The 27,908-nt window shown below is 36.6% G+C and overlaps 1 protein-coding gene and 1 non-coding gene across 3 annotated transcripts; both read left to right on the top strand.

The window, feature by feature from the left end:
* The first annotated feature begins 594 nt into the window (after positions 1 to 594).
* AKAP3 (A-kinase anchoring protein 3) lies at positions 595 to 27,837 on the top strand. 2 transcript variants are annotated; one of them, XM_090275733.1, is made up of 5 exons: positions 595 to 698; positions 2,694 to 2,789; positions 15,897 to 18,185; positions 21,266 to 21,352; positions 25,989 to 26,053. In XM_090275733.1, the coding sequence occupies exons 2-4, from the start codon at positions 2,694 to 2,696 to the stop codon at positions 21,317 to 21,319; spliced, it is 2,439 nt and encodes an 812-aa protein (XP_090131859.1). In that variant the 5' UTR covers positions 595 to 698; the 3' UTR covers positions 21,320 to 21,352; positions 25,989 to 26,053. The 2 variants fall into 2 exon arrangements, with proteins under 2 accessions (XP_090131859.1, XP_090131858.1); XM_090275732.1 differs by lacking the exon at positions 21,266 to 21,352 and having other exon boundaries at positions 25,989 to 27,837.
* LOC150012563 (U6 spliceosomal RNA) lies at positions 3,235 to 3,341 on the top strand. The gene has a single exon (XR_016510853.1). It is a non-coding gene; the product is annotated as a U6 spliceosomal RNA (small nuclear RNA).
* Positions 27,838 to 27,908: the final 71 nt, after the last annotated feature.

Below are 27,908 nucleotides of genomic sequence, written 5' to 3'. Positions count from 1 at the left end.
GTGAAGCAAGGTGGGATTTAGATAGATTTTTTTTCAGGGGTCTGTGTGGATAGTCCAAGATGAGAGTACAATGCTCTGATATCTTCTATTTAAATATCTTAGTAGAGGTAATATATGGAAGATTGATGTGGAAGCTGCTTTTGATATTAACTATTAATTCCCTTTTATAGCATTAGGATGTATATTTCTCTCAAGTCCTTAAAGGAATACTTACAAAGTGTTTTGAGATCCATGAATTCAGGGCACTTATTCTCCATTCTAGCTACTTATTTTCTGACTTCCTTTTTGAGCAAGTTTGAAATTAGTCTAAAAACTTTCAGTTTCCTCATTGTTAAATAAACCTATATATCAATGATTTTAAAGTGGGAAGTAATCATTTCAGAAATTATTGGCCAAAGGATGAAACTCTTTATTCACATGGAAACCATCTGACTGCACCAAGAATAAGATCAGGACTTTAAATTAGAGTGTCATCTTGTGCTTATCGTTTGTGTACTACATGTGAAAAATAATAAGTCTAAACCATTATTGATAATAAGGGCTATAGGGTTCAAATGTAACATTAGTCATTTTGTGTTTTTCCATTTCAGATTCCTTATATTATATGGCAGGAGGAGTGGGTAAACTTAGAGATAGTAAAGACAACAACAAAGTAATCAAGAGCTTTCTTCATATCTCAGAATCTGTCCTCAGTAAGAGTAAGTGATCACATAATTTCCTTTTTGTATTTCATTATTATTCTTTTTCATCGTGATATACAGCTTAAATAAGTGAGTAGGTCCTATTGATTTAGTCATTTTCTATTAGAAGTAATTCATTAAGATGAAATATTAACATTAGTTAAAAGACACTCCAGGACAATCTGTTCCCAAGTTTTCTCATTCTTTGGCCAAGTAGTAGTACCACCCATTTCTTACTTTATGTGAATGATTTGGGCATAGAATATTTATGTTTATTAGTGAGCTTCTAAGAGGTAATATAGGGTTTAACTTCATGGACATTAATAACTTCCTCACTGGGGTTAAAAATAACATTAAAATAAGTAACAAAAATGGTTATAAACCTCAGAGAAAATTTTTAAAGAAAAGAATAAATAATTATCTTTCAGAAGCTAGCCACCTATCTCAGAGAGGACCTCTCCAATAAGCCCAAGCCCAGGGATTCTCAATTCTAGATGTATTTAGAACTACCCATGGAACTTTTAAGAAATTCAATGCCTAAGTTTCCTCACCCTAAAACCATTGGAATAAGATTCTCTGTGTGGTCGTATCTCAGATTCAGTATTTTTAAAAGCTTTCTGGGTGACTCTAATCAGGGTGGAGAAACCATTGCTTACCCAAGGAATCTTATTACAATGTCAGGGATTCCTGAGTGAAGGAAACTGTTTCCCTAGCTCAGTAATCTGAGTCAGTGATTGGGGTGCTAAAACGGGTACAAATCCTGTGGGAACAAAGTACAAAATTCAATTTTACTATGAAAAATAGGACAAGCTTTTGAACTTTATTTTAACACAATTTTAAATCAGTATATTTGTTAGAATAAAAATATGAATATATATGCTTGATTCACCAAGATGTTTGGGGATGCTGGGGAAGGAAAAATTGACCATCTTATTCTATCTTGCTTATTGAGAAATATAGAACTAAGCAATGTTTATAATGGAGGGACATCTTAGTGTGGAAGCCTGGTGATGGAAGGTTGACATGGAAAAGGGGGAAAAGAAAAGCTTCTCATACTTGCAGATTATCAGTGGGAAAATATCATGATAATTAGCCATGTTCCCAAGGACTATCAAATAAGATGCTGTGAAAAGTGGATGAAAATAAGGCCAAAGGAGTATTTGGAATAAGAGCTCTGGTGCTCAGTTGTGAGGTAAGAGAATAAAAGCAGCAAGGATAAGCAATTCTTTCAAGAAAAATGGCTACAACTGAGAAATATAATAGCAGCAGGAGGGAGGCTTGGGGTGGAAGAAGACAACTAAAATGAATATCAGCTTTCTGGATTAGAAGACCAGGTCAATGTTGGTGTCATTATGGAAGTTAGGGAATAGAGAAAAATGTTGGGAGGGTTATGAAAGAATCAGCATCAGCAAGTGGACAAAGACCCATTGGGTGGTTCAGATGACATCTCTCTTCTGCCATTCAGAAGTTTGGCTGAACCAGTGAGACAGGATTCCTCCAGGAACCTTGGCTAATTGGAGGAGATATTGGTCTTAACGAAGAGCTACTAGACCTACTGCTAATAAAAGTAAGTTAGAGGTCTAGAAATTAATTAAAAATAAACTGTATTACTTTACAAAATTGTTGGTGGGGCAAGAACAAGCCAATTAACTCTATTTTGATCATGTTGAATTTTGAGTGTATACTGAAAATTCGAGATGTGGAAGAGCTGTCAAGCGAGGACACAAGGAGTAGGACATGACTGCTTGGGTTCTTTCATGAACAAATCTATATTAAGCACCTCTTAACAGACCAGACACTGGCATTAGCAAAAGACATACATATTTTTAAGAATACTTTCTGCAGTTGAGAGCTGAGGATGAAGACATCCCGAGCTGGGTTAGTTGAGGTAACTCTTGGGACAGGTCTCTGTTGAAAGCATTGCTCCTATGTTTCACACCTAAACTATTCACCTTTTCTCCTTATTTTAATACAACTTGTCCTTCTGATGACCTTTTTATTTTCTACTTCCAGATGTCAGAGAGTGTTGACTGGTTACAAAGCCAAAATGGGGTATGCAAAGTTGATATCTATTCACCTGGAGACAGCCAACCCCAAGAGTGGAAAATGGTAAGTTGTCAACCTTCTTGCAAATATTGGGTTAGGAATATGTGAAGTGCCATTAAGAGTAGTCTCATTTTCTCCATACTCACCGGCCATCTATTTTTGAAAATTGACTTCTTGGGGGGAAAAAATGAATTCCTTTAGGATGAAAAATTTCTATCTATAATATTTGGAAAACATTCTCATAATATGGTATTTAGTAGGAGAAACATGTTATCATTAATGAAAAATCTATATAGTACAGCTGTAAAATTTTGCTCATTAAAAACTATTTCTGACATGTAGGCTGTCTCAAAATTGTCAGAACTATAAACTCTCATCTAAGTAATATTGTCATTCTGCCTTCCTTTTTCAACAAACATTTATTAAATACTAATATCAGGCACTGTAAGTCAGGGTCCAGTCAGAAGATGGAGACCACACCAATATTTTAATATTAAAAAACTGTTTAGTGCTCGCTTCGGCAGCACATATACTAAAATTGGAACGATACAGAGAAGATTAGCATGGCCCCTGTGCAAGGATGACACACAAATTCGTGAAGCGTTGCATATTTTTGAGTTTGTTAGTCTGAATCGTCGTCGGCAGCCGTCCGTCTCGATAGACGATGGTGTAGCTTCTTAAGGGTCTATCTGCACCGCCGAGAATGGCTGTGCAGTCCGACTCGGGAGTGACACGGTATCTGTCTCCTCCCGTGTTGGATCGACATCTTACGATGGCGCTGAAGTGTCCTCTCCAGTGAAGCTGAAGCTACAGAGCCTGGGCAGGGTGATATGGAGGGTCTGCTGTTGCCCATGCAGCAGACCCCCCCTCTCTTCGCAGCTGAAGGGCCCAAGGGAAAGACGGAGTCAATACAGCTTGGCTTCAGGTGCGCCGCAGGAGTTGCCCGTGTTGACTACAACGTCAAACCGCCTTAGGGACTCCGGCTCCGGATTTTCTGTCGGGGTTTACTCCCTTAGCCTTTCCCCTGAAGAGGTATGCCGCAAGGCAGCGGAGGTTTTTTGGGGTCAGAGTTTTCCTTCTCTGATGTTAGTCTGAATACTTGATAAGTAAAATGTTACTTCATCAATGACCTAAAGTTTTCAAGGGTGTAACCAATTTTTAATTTAATCATTCTGAGTATTTTTTGCAAGTAACATTAAATATATGAAATTTTACTGTAATTATAATTATTTTCAAATATTTAACTAGTTTTTTGTATATTCACAATCCTTCAATTTGCATTCTACTTTGTAATTTTCTCAGTCTGTGTTCTTTATTTTTCTTCTTAAACATAACTTTCCGAAGTTAAGAACAGTGATCAAATAAAGACCTGAATGTGAAAAAAAAAACAAAACAAAACTGTTTATTAAGGATATTTACCCAAGTTAACTAGAGAAAGCTGTAAAGAGGACTCTCAGAATTCTAGAAGTAGCAAATGCAAAAACCAGTTACTACCCCTAGGCTGAGAGAGAGTTAACAAGGAAGAAACTAAGAATCCATAAAAGTTGCTTCTTTCTCAACCAAGGTTGCCTGAGATCTCTTTGGAAAGAGTGTGTTTGCCAAAAGAACACACAGACTGCTGGTTCCAATGATACTTGTCAGAGGGTATAGGTGGACCAGAAGGGGAGCTTTTTCCTCCTGTTGTGACCATCAAGTATCCCCCAATGCCCTCAATTAACAAAGCAAGCTGCCAAAAGAGAAATGTTTAATGGATCCAGTTCCTGTGTCAGAAAGCAAGACAAAGAAGGATGGACTTGAAGTTAAGAAACAATGATAGATAAACTGGTGCTGAATCTTAGGGTCATATATATAAGAATAGATAGAATTCTCTCCCTTTAAGGATTTCATAATCTAATGAAGTCACAATTGTTATCCTCATCCTTAGTATTAAATTTGCATGTAATGTTACATGACTCATCTTCTGTTTGCCCAAAATATATTTGATCTGTCTTTATATAGCCTAAGAGATAAAACATTTACATATCTGTGTAAGACATTAAGATATATAGATAATATATATCCAGTTACTAGACTGGAAGTGAGGTCACTGAAAGTTTCATGCTCACGATGTTATAACACTACACCCATAGAGAAGAATCTGGAGAGATCTGATTAAGATGGTAACATAGGCAGATATGGCTCACCTCTTTGCCCAACCACCTCAAAATTACAATTAAACTAGAACAACCATTACTCAGAACTGTCAGAAATCAAGTGGAATGGAAGTCTGACAACTATGGAATTAAAGAAATCACATCCATCCAGACCGGTAGGAGGGGCACAGACTTGGAAAGGGCTGGTCCCCCACACACGTGTGATGGATAAAAATTGGTGAGGGATATCCTGGGAGAGAGAAGTCCCAGCCTCACACCAGTCCCCCCAGCCCAGTGTTCTAGTACCAGGATGATAAGTCCCCACAACTTCTGGACACAAACACCAATGGGCATTGAGTCAGTGAAAGAAACTGCTGGAGCCCCAAGCAGTTCCTCTTAAAGAACACACATGTGGACTCACCTACTCAGACTCACTTCCTCTGAGCAGCAGCACTGGGGTACTGCTTGAAAGGCACCAGTGGTACACAGGGAGAAACTGAAGTGTCTGGCATTGAGATTGAGTAGAGGCCACTGTCTCTTTTCTAAACCCTCCCCTGAGAGAGCTGGCAAGCTGGTGCCATATCTGAGACTCCATACTTTTTCCAATCAGAATAGAGATTTTTTAGTTTAATAGACTTTATAATTTAACTTATTAATACAGTGTGGAAATAGAAAAACATTATTATTTAATGCTTTTCTGAATGACAGAAACATAGTGACACAAACTTAATAGCTTATAGCCTCAGTCAGCCATTAGATTCAAATGCCCAGTTTTCAACAAAAAGTCGCAAGGCATACAAAGAAACAGGAAAGTATGGCCCATTCAAAAAAAATAATTAAAACATATAAAGCAATTACTAACAAAACTAAAGGGGAGAAACAGACAAAAACACAATGATAGTTGGGGACCTTAATACTCCAATGACAGCTCTAAGTAGATTATCCAAACAGAAAATCAACAAAGAAATATTGGCCTTAAATGACACATTAGACCAAATGGACATAATTGATGTTTAGAGAGCCTTTCATCCCAGAACATCAGATTATACATTCTTCTCCAGTGCACAAAGAATATTCTCAAGCATAGACAATCTGTTGGGTCACAAAACTAGCTTCAAAAATTCAGAAGATTGAAATTATACCAAACATATTCTCTGGACACAATGCTTTCAAATTAGAAATCAACTTCAGCCCTCACTGATGAAGCTCAGTTGGTTGGGGTAGACCCATAAACCAAAAGTTCATGAGTTTGATTCCCAGTTGGGGCACATGCCTAGGTTATGGGTTTGGTCCCTGGTTGGGGCATGTACAAAGGGCAACCAATTAATGTTTTTCTCTCACATTGATGTTTCTCTCCCTCCATTCCCCTCTCGCTAAAAAAAAAATAAAATAAAATAAAATAAATCAACATCAAAAAGGATGTGAAAAAAACACACAAATACATGGATAACAAACAACATACTACTAATAAATGATTGGGTCAAAGAAGAAATAAAAGTTGAGATTAAAAGACATATAGAAACAAATGAGAATGACAATATGACATATCAAAACTTCTGGTGTGCCCAGAAAGCAGTAATAATAAGGAAGTTTATGCCAGGCCTATCACAAGAAACAAGAAAAATCCCAAGTAAGCAACATAACATTATTACATCATAAAGAAGAACAAAAGCAAACCAAAGTCAATAGGAGAAAGAAAAAATAAAAATTAGAGCAGAATGGAAATAAATAGAGAACAAAAAGACTACACAATAAATTAATACAACAAAGAACTGGTTCTTTGAAAAGATTAATAAAATTGACAAACCTCTGGCTAGACTCACTAAGGAAAAAAGAGAAATGACTCATGTAAACAAAATCAGAAATGAAAGAGGAGAAGTTGCCACAAACATCACAGATATACAAAGGATCATACTAGAATACTATGAAAGACTATATGCCACCAAATTCAACCCTAGAAGAAATTGATAAGTTCCTAGAAATATATAACCTTCCCAGACTGAATTATGAAGAAATTGAAAAACCTAAATAGACTGATAAATGGTGAGGAAATTGAAATAACCATCAAAAACCTCCCAAAAAGTAAAAATTCCAGGACCAGATGACTTCACTAGTGAATTCTACCAATCATTCAAAGAAACTTTAATACCTATCATTCTCAAACTCTTCCAAACATTGAAGAAGAGAAAATATTTTGTAACACATTTTCTAAAGCAAACAATCCTGAAACAAAAACCTGGCAAGGATAACACTAAGAAATAAAACTACAGACCAGTATCTGATGAATACGGATGCAAAAATCCTAAACAAAATACTAGCAAATTGAATACAACAATACATTTTAAAAAATACATTGTAATCAAGTGGGATTCATTCCAGGGGCACAAGGATGGTTCAACATATGCAAAATTGATCAATGTAATACAAAACATTAACAAAATGAAGGGTAAACAGTATATGAACTTATTAATAAATTCAGAAAAAGCATTTGATAGGATACGACATCCATTTATGATCAAAACACTCAATAAAATGGATACGGAAGGAAAGTATCTCAGCATAATAAAGACCTTATATGACAAACCTCAGCTAATATAGCACTCAATGGTGAAAAACTGACAGCTTTTTTTTTTTTCTAAAATCAGAAACAAGACAAGGATACCTATTCTCACCACTCTTATTTAACATAGTTTTAGAAGTCCTAGCCAGAGCAATCAGGCAAGAGAAAGAAATAAAAAGCATCCACATGGGGAAGGAAGAAGTAAAAGTGTCACTTTTTGCAGAAGACATGATTGTATATATTAAAAACTCTAAAGACTCCACCAAAAATCTATTAGAAACAATAAAAAAATACAGTAAAGTTGCAGGATACAAAAATCAATGTACAAAAATCCACTGCTTTTCTATATACTGACAATGAAACTTCATAAAAAATGAAAATAAATTTCTTCTGTCATTGCAACAAAAAGAGTAAAATACCTAGAAATAAACTTAACAAAAAATGTGAAGGACATTTTTACTGAAAACTACAAAGCATTATTAAAAGGAATTGAAAAAGACACATTGAAATGGAAAGATATTCCATGTTAATAGACTGGAAGAATCAACATAGTTAAAATGACTATATTATCCAAAGCAATATACAGATTTAATGCAATCCCCATCAAAATCCCAATGCCATTTTTTAAAGAAATAGAACAAAAATCTTCAGATTTGTGGAGAACCATGAAAGACTGAATAATCAAAGCAATCCTGAGAAAAAAGAACAAAGCCAGAGGTATTACACTACCTGACTTCAAATTATACTACAGAGCTATGATACTGGCAGAAAAACAGACACACAGACCAATGGCATGGAATTGAGAGCCCAGAAATAATACATGGGCAAATAATTTTTGACAAAGGAGCCAGAACACACACAATGGAGGGGAAAAAAAACTTCTTCAATAAATGGTACTGGGAGACTTGAGAAGCCACATGCTAAAAATAAAACTGAATTACAGTTTGTTCCCACATACAAATATTAATTCAAAATGGATCAAAGACCTAAATATAAGGTCTGAAACAATAAATTACATAGAAGAAAACATAGGTACTAAACTTATGGACCTTGGTCATAGAGAACATTTTATGAATTTTACCCCAAAGGTAAGGGAAGTAAAAGCAAAAGTAAGTGAATGAGACTAGATCAAACTAAAACATTTCTTCACAGCAAAAGAAACCAACAACAAAACAAAAAGGCAACCAACTGAATAGGAGATGATATTTGCAAACAACAGCTCTGACAAAGGGTTAATATCCAAAATATATAAAGAACTCATAAAACTCAATATCAAACAAACAATCCAATTTAAAAATGGACAGAGGTTCCCTTTTCTCCATATCCTCACCAACACTTGTTAGTTGATTTATTATTAATGGTGGCTATTCTGACAGGTATAAGGTGATATCTCATTGAGGTTTCACTTTACATTTCTCTGGTGATTAGTGACATTGAGCATTATTTTTATATGTCTATGGGCCATCTGTATGTCCTCTTTGGAGAAGTGTCTATTCAGGTCTTTTGCCAATTTCTTAATTGAGTTGTTTGTCTTCCTGGTGTTGAGTTGTATTAGTTCTTTTTATATGTTGGAGATTAAACCCTTATCAGATGTATAATTGATGAAAATATCCTCTGATACAGTGGGTTCCCTATTCATCTTGCTGATGGTTTCTTTAGCTGTGCAGAAACTTTGTGATTTGATGTAGTCCCATTTATTTATTTTCTCCTTTGTTTCCAGTGCCTTAGGAGATATATTGGCAAAAATATTGTTACATAGGATATCTAAAGTTTTACTGTCTATATTGGTTTGACTCAGGGAGGGGAGAGGATGGGGCTGGGTGAAGGTGGGGAAAGGGGGGAAAAGTGAGAACAACTGTAATAGCATAAACAATATAAAGAAGTAGATTTTAAAAAAGAAAAAATGGGCAGAGGACCTGAACAAGACACTTTTCCCAAGAAGACATACAGATGACCATCAGATATATGAAAAGATGTTCAACTTCACTAGCTATATAAACTAAAACTATAGCAAGATACCACCTCACACCTCTTAGAATGGCTATTATCAACAAGCCAGGTAATAACAAGTGTTGGAGAGGTTGTGGGGAAAAAGGAACCTTCATTCATTGTTGATGGTAATGTAAACTGGTATAGCCACTATGAAAAACAGTATGGAGGTGTCTCAAAAAACTAAGAATAGAGTTACCATATGACCCAGCAATCCCTCTTCTGGATATCTACCCCAAAAGCTCAAAAACATTTATTCACAAAAATATATACACCCCTATGTTCATTGCAGTATTATTCATGAAGGCCAAGAAATAGAGACATCCACAGTGTTCTTCAATAGAGCATTGGATAAAGAAGATATGGTATATATATGCTATGGAATACTAGTCAGCCATAAGAAAAGTTGAAATATGCTATTGACAACAACATGGATGCACCTTGAGAATATTATGCTAAGTTAAATAAGTCAATCATAAAAAACTAAGAACCATATGCGGTTTCACTCATATGTGGGATATAAAACTGAAATTTATAAACCCAGACAGACAACAGTATGGTGATTACCCAAGGGAAGGGGGTGGGAGGTTAGTAAATGTTAGATAGGGCCAAATATATGGTGATGGAAGATGATTTGACTTTTGGGTGGCGGGTACACAATGCAATATAGAGATTATGTGTCACAGAATTGTACACTTGAAACCTATCTGACACTATTAACCAATGTCACCCCCAAAATATAAATAAATATATATATATTTATATATATATAAATATATATATATAAACTCTGACTCCAAAAAACCTCCGCTGCCTTGCGGCATACCTCTTCAGGGGAAAGGCTAAGGGAGTAAACCCCGACAGAAAATCCGGAGCCGGAGTCCCTAAGGCGGTTTGACGTTGTAGTCAACACCGGTAACTCCTGCGGCGCACCTGAAGCCAAGCTGTATTGACTCCGTCTTTCCCTTGGACCCTTCAGCTATGAAGAGAGGGGGGGTCTGCTGCATGGGCAACAGCAGACCCTCCATATCACCCTGCCCAGGCTCTGTAGCTTCAGCTTCACTGGAGAGGACACTCCAGCGTCATCACAAGATGTCGATTCAACACGGGAGGAGACAGATACCGTGTCACTCCCAAGTCGGACTGCACAGCCATTCTCGGCGGTGCAGATAGACTCTTAAGAAGCTACACCATCGTCTCTCGAGACGGACGGCTGCCGACGAGATATATATATATATATATATATATATATATATATATAGTGTCTCTTGTAGACTACATATAAAAAATACAATAGAAATGAAATGAAAATGTGTGGGTAAACTGAAGACTAATGGCTTGAGGGAAATAGTATCATTGCAGCCAATTCTGTTTTGTTCTAATGTGTCCTTCCTACTAAACTTCTGCTCCCCTGTACATACACAAGAAGTGTAACCATGCAGAAACCTTTTTTTTTTTAAAATCTGGCCTTTTATTTTGATTTTTTTTCCTTTGGAAAATAGAAAGGAAAAAATAAATCAACAAACTCTGTATCTGAAAAAGCCATGATAACCAACTGTCTTAAAGATGCTATGAACTAAAGGAAAGCTGTGGAGAAAGTAAAGAGTGTCTGAACAAAAAAGGAAATATCAACAAAGAGACAAAACCTACAGATAACCTAAAAGAAATGCTGGAGCTGAAAAGCATAGTAATGGAAATGAAAAAATCACTAGTGGGATTTAAAGGCAGATTTGAGCAGGCAGAAGAAAGAATCAGCAAACTTTAAAATAGGAAAGTGGAAGTCACTAAGTCTAAGGAACAGAAAGGAAAAAGAATGAAGAAAAGTGAACCGAGCCAAAGGGGCCTGTGGACTACCATCAAGCGAGCAAACATACACTGTGAGAGTCCCAGTAGAAAAGAAAGAGAAAGGGGCAGAGAGAATACCCCAAGAAATAATGGGTGATAATTTCCCAAAGCTGATGAAAAATGAATATAAACATCCAAAGATAAATGGAATATGGGTAGAATTGATGTTTGTCACCTCCAGGCCCAGACCACAAAAGCCTTCCTATCCAGTCCTTCAGGATCTCTGTCATTCCTCTACACTGGCTTGAAGAAAAGATTCCGATGCCCAAAAGAAAGTGCAATCATGCAAAAGCAGAGCCTGGGTCCCTGAGTCACTGCAAAATAGTCTGTTCATTGAATGTCCTCTCTAAACAAAGTGATCAAGACTCTATTTTGTTACACTGATAGTTCAGGAGCTATCTGATTTAAAACTAACATTACCCCAAATAATATATTTTGCCTGTGTCACTGTGTTGCAAAGAATGCCCATCCTATTATATCTGACTCTTAAAATGCTAAAAAGTACATTTCAAATGTCACTTCTTTCTCTAATTACCCAGCCAAGAAATGTTGTCCCTCTTCTAACATCAAATATATCTGTTTTTATTATCTTATAACCCTGATCACATAGCATTTAATAATATTTACATTCATGTTTTGTCTCTGCAATAGATTGTATGCTTGCAGAAGGAAAATCATATTTCTTTCACCTTTGTATGTTTCACAGTGCCTTGTACTGTGTGTAGTATACAGACACTATATTCATATTGCATTACACAGGCAATCACCTCTGCAACAGCAGGCCACCCAGTTGGTCTTCCTGGTGGGTAGATAACATCTACATTGGAACCTGACTTTCCATTTCTTGAACACTGTCTTTGCTCTGACTCCACCACCTTTTCTCTGTCACTTTCTCAGACACGCATAAAAGCAGCTTTTTTTCCCTAAAACTTCCTCTTAAAGCCAAATTTTGTTCATTAGGAAGTTTCCACCTAATATTGACCTTTGGTTCCAAAAAATAATTTTTTAAATATTCATTACAGAAACTCAGTAGTTTCCCCACACCTTCTATCTGGCTGATAGGAATGAATCAGAGTACACATCTCTAACCATATGCTCTTCTACAACTTCTCTTTTCACCCAGGGTAGTACTTCCCCATACATGTAGTAAGTCAGGTTTTATTCTTTCGTACTTCCATAGATGGTTAATTGTGTCTCACTGCATTACTCTAAAGATCAAGCTTTTCGGCTTCTTTTTTTCTCTTAGCTCTTTTGAAGGCTAATCTTTATTTGAAATGTTTAAGTAGTATTAACTATCTGATATGCACCATGTGAAATATACAAGTTATTTTGTACATATTCTCTTATTTTATTTTATTTAATTCTAATCACAATCACATGAAGAAATTATTTAAAATAATAATTACCGTATGAACAGTGATTCCCATTTTGGTTCTGAAGGAAACATAATTACTCTCTTGAAGCAATATCTGCATCCCTATGTTTTATACAGTATTAGCTAAAGTAGACAAAATATGGAAGCAACTACGTGTTCATCTCTAGATGAACAGATAAAGGAAATGTGATATAATGGAATATTATTCAGCCATTAAAAAGAAGGACACATCAGAGAAGGAAAACTCTGACTCCAAAAAACCTCCGCTGCCTTGCGGCATACCTCTTCAGGGGAAAGGCTAAGGGAGTAAACCCCGACAGAAAATCTGGAGCCGGAGTCCCTAAGGCGGTTTGACGTTGTAGTCAACACCGGCAACTCCTGCGGCGCACCTGAAGCCAAGCTGTATTGACTCCGTCTTTCCCTTGGACCCTTCAGCTGCGAAGAGAGGGGGGGTCTGCTGCATGAGCAACAGCAGACCCTCCATATCACCCTGCCCAGGCTCTGTAGCTTCAGCTTCACTGGAGAGGACACTCCAGATGTCGATTCAACACGGGAGGAGACAGATACCGTGTCACTCCCGAGTCAGACTGCACAGCCATTCTCGGCGGTGCAGATAGACTCTTAAGAAGCTACACCATCGTCTCTCGAGACGGACGGCTGCCGAACGAAAAAGAAGGAAATTTTGCCGTTTGCAACAACATGGATGGACTTTGAGGCCATTATAATAAGTGAAATAACCCAGAGAAAGACAAATATCGTGTGATCTCACTTATATGTAGAATCTTAAGAAAAAAAGAAAGAAGCCATAGTTTCAGAAAACTGGTGGTTGCCAAAGGTGAAGGATGAGCAAAATGGGTGAAAGTGGTTAAAAGGCAGATTTCCAGTTTTAAAATAGTAAAGTCCTGGAGTTAGAATGTACAGCATGGTGACTATAGTTAATAACACTGTATTTTCTATTTGAAACTAGTTAAGAAGTTCTCATCACAAGAAAAAATAATTTGAACTATGTGTGGCAATAGATGTTAACTGGACATATTGGTGATCATTTTGCTATAAAAATATTGAATAATTACGTTGTACACCTGAATATCTCAGTTAAAAAATAATATACTTAAAGCCGTACATCAAAATTCAAAACAGAAGCACAAACCTCACCTGTCCAGAGATTAAAGGGGACCCTTCTCCTTCCAAATGGGCATAAAATTCTTAATTGATTTGAACTTAAGACAGGCAATAAATACTAGTAAAACTTATTTTCTATTGCATCTCACCCAAAAGAGAATAAAACTCTATAAACCGTAATTCATTAAAGAATCACCCAACGGTGAGACAATAAAACAAAATTCCCAGTCATTGCTTCCACTAATGATTATTGGCTATAAAGGGACCAAAGTGAAAATGAAAAGCCGTATTAATAGGGAAGAAAATTGAAATTAGATAAACAGAACACCTGCATAGTTCCATTTCTACTCTGGATTCACCTCTGGGGACCAAGATGCACCTGGTACACTACTCTTATGATGACATTTCTGTTCGTTAGGTGAACCTGTTGAACATATTGGCAAGGACTTCCAAAACAGTTTAAAGATCATTTTCAGAGAAGGGTGAAATAATGACTCTCATACATATATAAAAATAAATTCATATTAAAGATATTACTGAACTCATTAATAAGGAACTGGTGTCATTCAAAGGAGAACCTAAGGAAAAAACATATATATAGATCAGGAATATTGAAGTGAATGTGCAAATGGAAGCACCTTTTCTACAGTGTATCCATCCTTGGCCAGAAATAACACATATGTAGGTAAGAATTGTATTGTATTGCTATCATTTACCTATAGTTTACAGAATTGTAAAGTAACTCCAAGAGAATTATAATCTGAAAATATGGAAGATTATGCCATAAATTATGCATAATTTTCCACTGAAGCACAAAATTTCCCTACAGTAGCTATTGTTCATATTAGGAGAATCAATTAGGAAGACTTTGAACCGAGCACTATGGCCAACAAACAGCTTAAATCAGCCCTGTAGGGCACTGTTTTAACTGCTTTTCTCTTCTTTCCAAGTCTTCAAAACACGGCAATGGATAGCAAGCACTGATTTTAGAGTAGAACTGGATTTGCGTACTAACACCCATCATGCAGTAACTGTGAGATGCTAGGGAATTTATTTAACTTCTCTATGCCTTAGTTCTCTACCTTTGAAACTGGAAAAGCAATACCTTTCTTACAGGGTGTGTATGAGGATTAAATTAAACAATGTGTGTAATGCACTTAACACAGTATCTGGCAAACATAAGTATTTAACAATTGGTAGCTAGTAACAATATGACACTGGTAATTAAATTACCATATTAATCTTTAAAGATGTGTAATACTTGTCTCTTCCAGAAGACATAACTCTAATAATTACAATGATTCTTTACATTTGATAGAGAATAGAAGAATTTTACATAAATTTTATTTTAACCTGTGTTCAAGTGAAGATTATAGATTACAAAAGTATGTGCATGTGCTTATCACAGTTAATTCCACCAGAGAATCTGTATTCACTTAACTAATAAATTGTCCACAGATACTAACTCCTCAATTATAAATCAGATTGTTAATTTATGTCATAATAAGTAGTTCACTGGAAGTCATTTAGCATATCCAGATTGTGCTTGTATAGTCTGGCAAAGTGATTAATTATGCACAATTATCTTTGAATTTTATAATTTTTTGAAAACTGTATTTTGTAATAAGAGACCTAAATAAAAACAGATTATAGAAAAGAGCAATTAATATTAATACAAGAAAAATCTGATTTAGTTCAAATGCTAACTCAGCTATGTAGCTGATGACTGGCAGATCTTAAGGATAAATGTTGTTAGATCCAATATAGTGTAGTAGCCAATAACATGGGCTCTGGAGTCAGACTGCCTGGGTCGGAATTCCTGCTCCATCAATGATTCGCTGTATAACCTCGGATGAGTAACTGAATGTGTGAGTCCTTCAATTTCCTCCTCTGTAAAATGTGGATAATAAGAGAGCTAACATTTAGGTTTACTGTGAGAATAATATTAAATGAGATAATAGTCAAAATACCTGGAACAGTGCCTGATACATAGTAAACATTCAATAAATGTTGGTTACTTTTATTGTGGTAATGGAGTAGTTCAGGCTTGAGGAAGGTGACCATTTTTGTAACTGATCTTTGAGTTGTCCTGAATATCCCATATATTTACTTTGTTATAGTCAGATGAGTCCTTGTCTGTTTTTAAGGAAGCCTCAACTGATCCTGTCAGAGTGCTCAGCTGCCTCCGCAGAGACCTGGAAAAAAGTGCAGCAGGGTTCCAAAATGTTAGGTTCAAGCCCGGAGAATCATCATTTGGCGGGGAAATGACCAACTTAGGAGACTCATGCAAGGGTTTCTTTGTGGACTACTACAATACCTCCAACAAGGGCAGTCCAGAGAGATTTCATTTGGAGATGACTCACAGAGAGAACCCTCTCCAGGGCCCCAGTACCCAAGTTGGTAATGGAAGAACAGTAGATGAAATTTCCTTCTATGCTAACCGCCTCACAAATTTAGTCATAGCCATGGCCCACAAGGAGATCAATGAGAGGATAGATGGCTCTGAAAACAAATGTGTCCACCAGTCATTGTATATGGGGGATGAACCCCGACTCAACAAAAGCCTGTGTGAAGTGGCATCAGAGCTGGTGAATAAGACTGTCACCGAATGTTCCAAGAATGCTCCCTCCGATAAGGTTCCTGGCCCTGGTGACAGAGTCTTAGGATCATTACAGAGTCCCTCAAATTTGAAATACAAGACCACATTGAAGATCAAGGAAAGCAAGGGTCCAGACGACAAGACTGCTTCTAAGAAGTCTTTCTTCTATAAAGAAATGTTTGAATCTTGTAATGCCAAAGAGGGTAGATGGTCCTTACCTGGAGAGAGAAAGTTATTCAGAGGGCAAGAAGGGCCTGATGACTTTACAGCTTCTATTAGCCAAAAGATCGTGACGTATGCTAACAGTGTGGTGTCTGATATGATGGTCTCCATCATGAAGACACTGAGAATACAAGTGAAGGACACAACCATTGCCTCCATCCTGCTGAAGAGGGTACTGATGAAGCATGCGAAAGAGGTGGTTTCAGATCTCATTGACTCCTTCATGAAGAACCTTCACAATGTCACAGGGACCCTCATGACTGATACAGACTTTGTCTCAGCTGTGAAAAGAAGTCTCTTCTCTCATGGAAGCCAGAAGGCCACAGATATCATGGACGCTATGCTGAATAAGCTATACACTGTGGTGTTTGCCAAGAAACCTCCTGGGAATATCAGGAAAACGAAGGACAAGTCAGAGATTCATTCCTCTGTCTCCATGAAAGGAATGGGGATCCCTAAAAACCGAAATGTAAATTTTGCAACAATGAAATCTGAAGGTAAATTGAGGGAAAAAATGTACTATCCTCCATGCGAACCAGAGAAGACTTGTGCCGAAACTTTGGGTGAACACCTTATCAAAGAGGGACTGACCTTGTGGCATAAAAGTCAGAACAAAGAAGGAAAATCTCCAGTTTGCCAGCATGCAACATTTGCAGCTCCCAATGACCAGTGTAGCCCTCCACCAGACTATCCCCTGGGATATCCTCTGGATACTTGCAACCTCAGCCCCACTTTGTATCACCTAGAGGAACCTGAGAATTTCATGTGTGATTCAGACTCCTGGGCCAAGGACCTGCTTGTATCTGCCTTACTTCTAATTCAGTACCACCTGGCCCAGGGAGGAAGCATGGATGCACAGAGCTTCCTTGAGGCTGCTGGTAGCACCAACTTTCCCACTAACAAGCCCCCTGTAGTTGCTGCTGAGACCAACCTTAAGTCTCCTCATGGGGGAGGTAACCAAGAAGAAGCAGAAAAGAAGGATCTAATGAGTGTTTTTTTCAACTTTATCCGGAATTTACTTAGTGAGACCGTTTTCAAGAATGACCATAGCTCTGAACCCAAGGTGCCAGAACAACCAGTTAAAGAAGACTTCTTTGAAAGACCTGTAACCCCTTCTCCCATCAGACTAAGTGAAGGTGATGAGGCTGGTGGTACTGTTGTTGGGCTGAGCAAGATGGTTGCTAACCAGCTAGATGACCACATGAGTGGGAAGATGATAGAACATCTGATGGACTCAGTGATGAAGCTGTGTCTCATTATTGCCAAGTCCTGTGACTCTCCCTTGGCAGAACTGGAAGATGATAAGCCTGGTGATGCCAGCAGGCCAATTTCTGCCTTTCCTGATAGTTTACATGAGTGTTTACCAGTCAAGGGCACAGGGACAGCAGAGGCTGTCTTGCAGAATGCCTATCAAGCTATCCATAATGAATTGGGAGGTGTATCAGGACAGCTTCCTGAAGAATGTGCACCACCCAAAGTGATTGTTAGCAATTATAACATAATTGATACTGTTCAGAACAAGCAACTCCAAGCTGTACTTCAATGGGTAGCTGCCTCTGAGCTCAATGTCCCTATTTTGTACTTTGCTGGTGATGATGAACGAATCCAAGAAAAGGTAAGGAAAATAATGGTTCATTGGGGTTTTAAGCTGTCTTCTTTCTGAATGGAAAGATAGCCATAAGAAGTAAGAATTTGGAGATCATGACTCTAGGCAGAAATAATGGCTAAAATAAAATTATATTTTGCCCAGTAAGAGTCACATCAAAAGGGGAAAGGAGGGGCTATATAATAAATCAAATCTGATTTTTTTTCTACATAGATTGGTGGGATTGCTTGGGTGGATTGGTGAAAGAATCAGATTAAGTTCTGGGTATCAGGTTGAATTTTGGCTAGGACAGCATTGCCCAAATAGTGAGAAGGGGCTGCTGGGAAGCATTCTGGGAATGTGTTAAGGCGGGTCAAGGAGCAGGTCTTGAATGATCTAGATTGATGAACTTTCAAACCTATCATTATTCTTTTAGTTGATTGTCTAGGAAGTATTGGGGGTTTGAAGGGATTTGAAATATAACATCCTTTTCCCCCCACCCTAAGTTCTGAACCAATTGAGAAGACTAAAGAGTAAAGTAAATGGGAAATCAACTTATCACTGTTATTACTGATAAACACAAGTGTGTTCTAACTTCTTGCTCCTCCTAATGTATCCCTTGGAACTGCTCACTAAAGGGAGATTTTGAGTCTGAAAAGCATGAACATTTATGCAAGTTGCTGCTTCATGCTACTGTAGAGGAATCATCCCTAACACACACACACACCTTTAAGGCTTTTGATTATTATCTCAACTGATAAAAGTAGAACAACGGCAGTTAACAATTAAGTAGTAATGGGTGGCACAGGGGGCTTGGATTATTTATAAAAATAATTCATTGTCATAGAAACTGGAGGATGTAGAGGAAGAGGCTTTATCTGTTTAATAAGTGACATTAGTAAACCTTGCAACTGGGTTACTTGGTTTATCTGATGACTGGAAAGACACAGGATTTTATAGCATCCAGAATAGGCTACACTAAACCTAAACAAGACTATTGATATATGGATTTGCTACTAAAAATGTGGTCTCTGAACCAACAACATTGGTGTCAGCCGGAAGCTTGTTGGAAGTTTAGAATCTCAGGTTCCACTTCTGGCCTACTGAATCAGAATCTTCATTTTAGCAATTTAGCAAAATCACCAGGTGGTTTGTGTGTACATTCAAGTTTAGACTAGAGAACAGAATATGAAGTTCCAATCCTACAAATATCCCTGAGTTCTTGGCAAACTGTAAAGAGTCTCTGTCACTACAGGTTTACCAGTCTGTAAAACAGACAACTATTTTGGTACATAGCAGTTTACAGAGTGGGGCTATATTCACAAAAGCTTTAGACTGATGAAAAAATCTTAAAAGAAGCATAATGTTCATATGTACAATGTGTGAAACAGGCTTTTGTTCTGTAGCCATCTTTTAAGTCAAGCCCATTGTATGTAAAATACATATTACATTCTGGTTTTAGATTATTTTGATTAAAATGTCTGTAATATATTTATCTAAAGTGGGCACAGTAGACTTGCAGTCCTCCTCCTGAATATACACCACACACACACACACACACACACACACACACACACACGTACATCTTTGCTGACTGTAAAGATAAAAATGATTATCTATTTTATTAAAGGAAAGAATGAAAAGGATGGGCAGCAGCACATCCAAACTTCAACTAATGGGTCAATGCTCATTGAACATCAGTATATTTTTAAGAACAGCTGGATGCACTATACATCAAAGAAACTTCCCAGAAATTATTTTAGATTTTTTGGAAAGGGCTTTAATTAATGTATACAAATATCCTCATGCTGACACAGGTGATTGAACCCAGTAACACTGGGATACCCATGAGCCCAATTCCTTTAAATGAATTTGTGTGCGTTTTTGAATAGATAATATGTGCATAGTTCAAAATTCAAAGGCACAAAAGAATGTACAGAGAAGTTAAGGTTTTTTTCATCCTTATCTCCCATCCTATTGCTCTTTCTGGAGAAAAGAATTGGTGATCAATTTCTTGCTTATCCTTTTAGAAATACATATGAATACACAATGAAGTATTAATGTGTATATATCTCATTTAAAGTCTCAAATTGTAGTATAATATGTATATTCTGTTCTGCAGCATATGGAGCTGCCACATTCTTTTTAATGGCTGCATATTACTTTATTGTGTGAAGGTGCTGTATTTAACCATTGTACCACGTATGGATATTTCAGTTGCCAATATTTTGCTACTATTTGTGATGCTGTGTGCACAGAATCAAATGTATCTGTATAGGAATTTCAAGATCACAATTAATGTCTGTTTGTGTATTTGATATATATACCCAAATTGCCTTCCTTAGAGCTTGCACCAATTTTCACATCTACTAAAACAATATGAAAGTCCCTATTTTCCATACTTTAATCAACAGTGAGTGACAAACTTGTGACCTTTGTCAAGTGCTGCCTTCCTTTGCACTTGGCTTATTAGGAATGCGGGTGACTATCTTTTCATAAGTTTAAGAGTCATTTGAATTTTTTTTTCATGGATGAACTGTTTGTTTATACCCTCTGCCCAATTTTTTATTGGGTTGTTGTTCTTTTTCTTATTGATCTGTAGGAGTTTTATATACAAGGAAATTAGCCTTTGTGATATTAAATACATTCTTTAGTCATTTGTCTTTCGGTGTTTTGTTTTGTTTTTGCCATATAGAATTTTTTAAATGTTATGTAGTCAAATCTAAGACGTTTTTTCTTTTATTTTTCCTGGATTTTGTGTCACATTTTGGGAAGCATTCTTTACTTCAAAATATTAACAAAATTTTCTCATGTTTTCTATCAATACTTATGTTTTTTAAATATTTTACTGCTATTCTATTACAGTTGTCCCAATTTTTCCCCCTTTGCCCTCCTCCGCCCAGCCCACCCCCACTTCCACAGTCAATCCCCACACCGTGTCCATGTCCATGGGTCATTCATACATGTTATTTGACTAGTTCCTTCCCCTTCTTTCCACCCTTAACCCCCTCCCACCTCCCTTGTGGTCGCTGTCAGTCTGTTCCTTGTTTCCATGCCTATGGTTCTATTTTGCTCGTTAGTTTATTTTGTTCATTAGGTTCTACTTATAGGTGAAATCACACGGCATTTGTCCTTCACTGACTGGCTTACTTCACTTAGCATAATATTCTCCAGTTCCATCCATGATGTCACAAAAGGTAGGAGTTCCTTCTTTCTGCTGCATAGTATTCCATTGTATAAATGTACCACAGTTTTTTGATCCACTCATTTACTGATGAGCACTTAGACCACCAACTTACACCATACAACAGAATAAACTCAAAATGGATAAAAGACTTAAATATAAGTTATACCACCATAAATGTCCTAGAGGAAAATATAGGCAGTAAAATTTCAGGTATACCATGCAGCAATATTTTCGCCAATACATCCTCGAGGGCAAGGGAAATAAAGGAAAGAATAAGAAAATGGGACTACATCAAACTAAAAAGCTTCTTCATGGCTAAAGAAATCATCACCAAAATGAAGAGAACCAACCATATGGGAAAACATATTTGCCAGTTATACCTCAGACAAGGGTTTGATCTCCAAAATATATAAAGAATTCATATGACTAAACACCAGGTAGACAAACAATCCAATTAAAAAATGGTCAAAGAATCTGAATAGACACTTCTCCAAGGAGGACATACAGATTGTCCATAAACATATGAAAGGATGTTCAACATCACTAGCCATCAGAGAGATGCAAATTAAAACCACAATGAGATACCACCTCACACAGGTCAGAGTGGCCATCATTAACAAATCAAACAATAAGTGCTGATGAGGATGTGGAGAAAAGGGAACCCTAGTGCACTGTTGGTGGGAATGCAGACTGGTGCAGCCACTATGGAAAACAGTATGGAATTTCCTCAAAACACTAAAATGGGAACTGCCTTTTGACCCAGCAATTCCACTGCCAGAGTATCCCCTAAGAGTCCCGAAACACCAATTCAAAAGAACCTATGCATCCCTATGTTCATAGCAGCACTATTTACAATAACCAAGTGCTGGTAATGACCTAAGTGCCCATCAATACTTATGTTTCATAAAAAAAATTAAGATGTTGATCCATTTTGAATTTATTTTTATATAAAGTATGAGGTAGGGATACAATCTTTCTTTTTTATTTACAGATGGCTAACTATCTTCTTTTTCAAATTTTTCTATTCTATTTCATTGAATTGACTATTTACTATTTTAATGCCATTTAAATTAGCACATCATTTTAATTACTGCTATTCTATAATATGTTTTAATACCTAATAGGACAAGGGGCTCCTTATTTCTCTGTCTCAGAATTTTCTAGGTTATATTTCTCAATTTGCACCGCCAGCATCAGACAACCATTCACCTGATTTCCGTCACACATTTACATTTCCAACATTTTATACAATGGAGTCATAAAATATATAGTCTTACATCTGGCCATTCACACTTAGCATGTTATAGTATGTATCAGTAGTTCATTCCTTTACATTGCTGAACAGTGTTTCATTATGTGGCTATACTACATTTTGTTTATTCATTCAATTAAAGGAACTTTGGATTGTTTCTACAACTTTTGTTATGAATAATGCTACTATGAACATTCACATACAAGTCTTTGTGCACAATGCAATTTCATTTATCTTGGGAAACAAGGAGTTGAATTGCTGCACCTTATTTTAAGTATATCTTTAAAAACTGCCCAACTGTTTCTCAAAAATGGTTGCACCATTTTACATTCCAACCAACAGTTAATGTAGGCTTCAGTTTCTCCATCCTCATGAACATTTATTATAGCTGTTCTGGTTGTATCTGATGGTGGATTTAATTTGACACACATACATTAAAATAGTCTAAGGATTTGAACATCCTCTTATGTGCTTATTGGCCATTCATATATTTTTTTGTTGAATTGTCTATGCAAATATTTTGCCCATGTTTTGACTGGGTTGTTTTCTTCTTGTTATAAAATTCTAAGAATTTTTTATATATTCTGGGTACATGTCCTTTATTAAATATATGATTTGAAAATATTTTCTCTCAGTATGTGGCTTACTTTTTTTTTTAACTTAATAAAGTCTTTCGAAGGGCAAAAGTTTTAATGATGGAATTAATTTATCACTCTTTGCTTTTATTGCTTGTGTTTATGAGTTTATATCTGATCTTTTCATAACTCAGTGGTTCTCAGCTGGAGGAAGTTTTGCTCCCAAGGGACATTTGATAATGTCTTGAAATATATTTCTGTCACAATGGGGAGGGGGTTGCTACTGGAGTGTACTGTGTAGAGGCCAAGGATGCTGCTAAACATTCTGCAATGCACAGGACAATCCTACAGCAAAGAATAACCTGGCCCATAAGGTCAGTATTGCCAGAATGAGAAGCACTGACCTAACTTGAGGTTATGAAATTTTTCTTCTCTTTTATTTCCAAATATTTGATAATTTCAGCTCTTATATTTAAGTCTGTATTCCATTTTGAGTTCATATTTATGTATGATATGAGGTAGGGGTCTAATTTATTCTTTTGCTTGTGGGTATGCAGTTGTCTCAACAGCACTTGTTGGAAATATAAGTGGATATCTGGCCCTTTTGAGTTATTTTTCCCTTTATAAAACCCCTTTTGACCATGAATGTTGAGGTTCAAGCTTCCTTTTGACTGGTGTTTTCATGGTACATCTTCTTCCATAATTTTACTTTTAACCTACCTATATCATTTGAAGTGAGTTATTTTTGTAGGCAGAGTATAGTTGGACCATATTTTTTATTCATTCTAACAATTGGTGTGTTTAGATCACTTATTTCACCAGATTAGTATGTTTGAATTTAGGTCTAGTATTTTAATATTAGTTTTATGTATTCTCTTTCTCCGTCCTGTTTCTCTTTGTTGCCTTCTTTTGGACTGCTTAAACATTTTTTAGTATTCCATTTTTTTATCTATTGTATTTTTGACTACATCTCTTTGTGTAGTTTTTTTGGTTTTTCTAGGAGTTACAATATACATACTTTTCAGAGTCTATGTAGAATAAATAGTTACCACTTAAAATGGAATGTACACATCTTACTATTTAATTGCCTTTACACTTCCCTCTATATTGTAGTTTTCATATATTTAATTTACATACATTAAAAACTTTTAGACAAGTTATATTTGCTTTCAAATTATAAGACATATTTTAAAGAACTGAGATTTTTACTGTTTCTGTTGTTCTTCATTTATTCCCAATGTTCTATTTCCTTTTGATATCATCCTTTTGTCCTAAGAACTAGAACACATTTTCTGACAGTACATTTTCTTAGTTTTCTTTAATCTGAAATTTTCTTTATTTAACCTTTATTCCTGAAGTATATTTTTACTGGATATAGAATTCTGGTTTGGCAATTTTTTTCCTTTGGTGCTTTAAAAATGTTGCACTATATCCTTCTGGTTTCTGTGATTTCTGATGAGAAATCTATTGTTCCCCTATAATGTGCCATTTTTCTATGGCTGCTTTTGATTTTTTCTTTTCTTTAGTTTTAAGCAATTTGATTATAACAAATCTTAAAGTGAATTTCTTTGGGTTTATCTTATTTTAAGCTCACTGGTCTTCTTGAGTTTGTTATGTCTTGTGGCAAATTAGGGAAGCTTTCATCCATTATTTCTAAAGTACTTTTTCGTACTACCCTTTTCCCCATCTCCTTCTAGGATCCTAATGATATAAATGTAAAACATTATAATATTATCATACAGGCCCCCAAAGTCTTTTTTAAGTCATTTTTGAAATAAGTTTAATTGATCCTATATTGCTCAGTGTGGCTAATTTCTATTGTTCTATGTTCAAGTTTACTGACTTTCCTTTATCTTTTTTTGCCCATCCAATAAATTTATATTTTGGATTTTTTTTTTAGTTCTAAAATGTTTATTTGGTTCTTCTTTATAGCTTCTTTTCCCAAGACTTTCTGTGCTTCCATTTGCATCCACAGTACGATTGTGTACTTCAGTTTCTCACATGGAAACTTTCCCTTCTGAAAGAGCTCCTGCTATTTGGCCTATTTATTTGCTCTTTGACTTTTTATCATAGAGTCAGTTGTATAATGCACAAAACAAAATTTGGGTTACTTTAGTTTGCTGCTATTATGATTCCAGATGAATGACAATCTACTATGTTCATATTAGAGTGCCTGCTTTGCATAAATTTTCTCGTTTTATACTTGGAAAGAAAACTAAACATCTGTTTCAGAGACCTGGGTATGAATTTTTCCCCTGCTAGTTTCTAGCACTGTATTACAAGTCTCTTTACCTCTTTGGGAAACATTTTCATGAGGGTTGAATGAATCTTTGAACTGCATTCCTGCTCTAATATTCAAGGGGTGCCTGGTCTGTGGAGCATGGGACAATGTCCACATTTGTCTTTTGACATATTTCTCTGCTGTGCTTGTCGATCTTGGGACGATGATAGGGACTATTTGATGTTACTACAAGGAACTTAAGAACACTAGAATTCCTAGAAAGCAGGAACACCATTGACCAAACAGCCACTGGAAGCAGACAGGTTTTACTCTTAGTAGGAAATCATATTTTCCATATCATAGACAGATGGATTTTAACATCTTTTCTTTAAATTAAGAGTGATATAACCAAATTTCCTTTACCAAACAGACCAGCAAACTTTACAAGTAAGGAAGGCTCTTCAACATTCAATTAGAGTCCCCTCTGCTGAAGTTTCTCAAAATCTACCAGACTTCTTTGTTCTAGCCTTGGCAGGGCCTTCCTGGCCTGCTGCGGTATGTTCTGCCACTCCACTACTGCTTTCTTTCCTTCCCACAGCTACTTCAGCTCTCAGCTGCCGCCGTGGAGAAAGGTCGCAGCGTAGGTGAGGTTCTGCAGTCAGTGCTGCGCTATGAGAAGGAGCGACAGCTGGATGAGGCAGTGGGAAATGTTACACGGCTGCAGCTGCTGGACTGGTTGATGGTGAACTTGTGATCAGCGCCCACCTACTGCTTCATCCTCTTCCAACAATGGGCCCAGCTCTTTTCCCTCCCTTCTTCCTCACTTCCACAGCTCCCCTCTCTATATCCTCACAGAGCCCTAACAATATCTTCATCCCACTCACATCAAGGACGTGTTATCTTATGGTAGTCACTGGATTTTGCAGATTTTTCTGTCCATGTGAGCAAGGACATAAAACAATAAAAAGAAAATTACAATTAAAGGGCTCCAGGTGTATGGTTTCCTTGGGATCCAATGGGGCAATAAGGTAAAGAAATCTCAGGAATGAAAAAATAATCAGATGGGTAGCAGAAGAAAAATAATGCTGGACCGAGAGCCCCTGACAAAGGTCATCTAACCTGTGTCACAGCTTGCAGTTACCCTGCTTTTAAGTGTTCCCTAAAAATAATATTTTATCAATTAATTTAAGCCTTTATAACCATGCAAATTGGTAAATGTTTTCTAATATTCAACCTAAATCATTCTAGTTGTGGTATCAAGGATTTGGCTTCAAGGAAAAACAACTGTCCACCTCAACTGTATCCCTGGTTGAAGACAGTTGATGTCAAGAGATCCAGAACACCTTAATTTTATTGCCAATTCTGTACCTTTCTGGTTATGGGACACAGGACAAGTTGCCTGTTATAATACTGCTCTGACTTAATTTCCATATCACCCCATTTAAGAAGTATTTTCTGTTCTTATTTTGACCTTCCTGTGGAATTTTATATCTTGGTCCTTCCTTCTAGAAACTTTCTTTTCTGGTTTCTAATTTTCCTATTTTTCTATGTCTCTTTGGGACTGTACTCAACTTTGTCAACCCGTTACATATTTATCTTTCCTAGGACTTTCTCTTGACTCTGTTATTCTCACTCTGTATTATCTTCCCTGAGTGATTTCATCCAAACCCATAGCTTCAATGATCTGATTTCTCTCTTCATAGAATATTATAAAGTGATTAAAATGATGTTATAATCTTAAGTTTCTTGTAAAATTTTATCTGTATGTAATTATAACCATATAGAGATTATGTATTCATTAGATAAGGACTAGAAAGGCAAAATAAATGAACTTAATTAGACTTTGAGCGTGGCGGATGAACAATCACATCATGCTATTGTGGTCCTAGAGTAGCATCAGACGGGTGCTACCACCACCACCACCTTCTTGGTGTGGCCTTGTGACCCAGTCTGGCCAATCAGAGGATCCCAATATCTCAGACATAGTGATGATTTAAGTTCAATAATTTCTAAGACTTTTGTGCTGGCAAGGAAGACTGCATGTTTTGATTGAATGATAGTAGTCATCTTAACTTCTGAGCACAACTTGTCTTCAAAAAGAAGTTAACCATAAAAAGAAGAAAGGCTAAGATGGAGAAGGAGTTGGAACCCATGACCTTGTTCAGGTCCCTAAATCCTGCTGTGACTGAAACTATACCTTACCCTTTCTGATTCCCCAATTACATAAACTAATTATGGTCCTTTTTTGTTCAAACTATTTTGAATATATCTTTTATCATTTTCAAACAAGAATCCTGTCTTGGGCAAAAATAAAAATTTATAGAGTTCTATTATCGATGGTATAACTGAGTATTTAATGCTCCCCCCAATTACACACCCATTGTTTTATCTGGTTGAGGGCATAAGTAGGGAATGTAGATGCAGGAACATCCTCTCTCATCCATATCAGAAACCATGCCAACTGGCCATGTGAATAGAGTTATGGGTTGGTTGTTGTTTTTTTAAGCAGAACTATCAT

The sequence above is a fragment of the Furipterus horrens genome, unplaced genomic scaffold, assembly GCF_987537825.1.
Source record: "Furipterus horrens unplaced genomic scaffold, mFurHor1.1.pri manual_scaffold_4, whole genome shotgun sequence".
In the NCBI taxonomy this organism is placed as follows: domain Eukaryota; kingdom Metazoa; phylum Chordata; class Mammalia; order Chiroptera; family Furipteridae; genus Furipterus; species Furipterus horrens.
This window is presented reverse-complemented; position numbering and strand designations above follow the sequence as displayed.

What these genes read in the sequence shown, in the direction of transcription:
- AKAP3 (XM_090275732.1), top strand. Translation starts at nt 2,694, where the DNA reads ATGTCAGAGAGTGTTGACTGGTTACAAAGCCAAAATGGGGTATGCAAA. An exon ending in AACCCCAAGAGTGGAAAATG is followed by an intron (nt 2,790 to 15,896) that starts GTAAGTTGTCAA and finishes TCTGTTTTTAAG; the next exon opens with GAAGCCTCAACTGATCCTGT. An exon ending in ATGAACGAATCCAAGAAAAG is followed by an intron (nt 18,186 to 25,988) that starts GTAAGGAAAATA and finishes TCCTTCCCACAG; the next exon opens with CTACTTCAGCTCTCAGCTGC.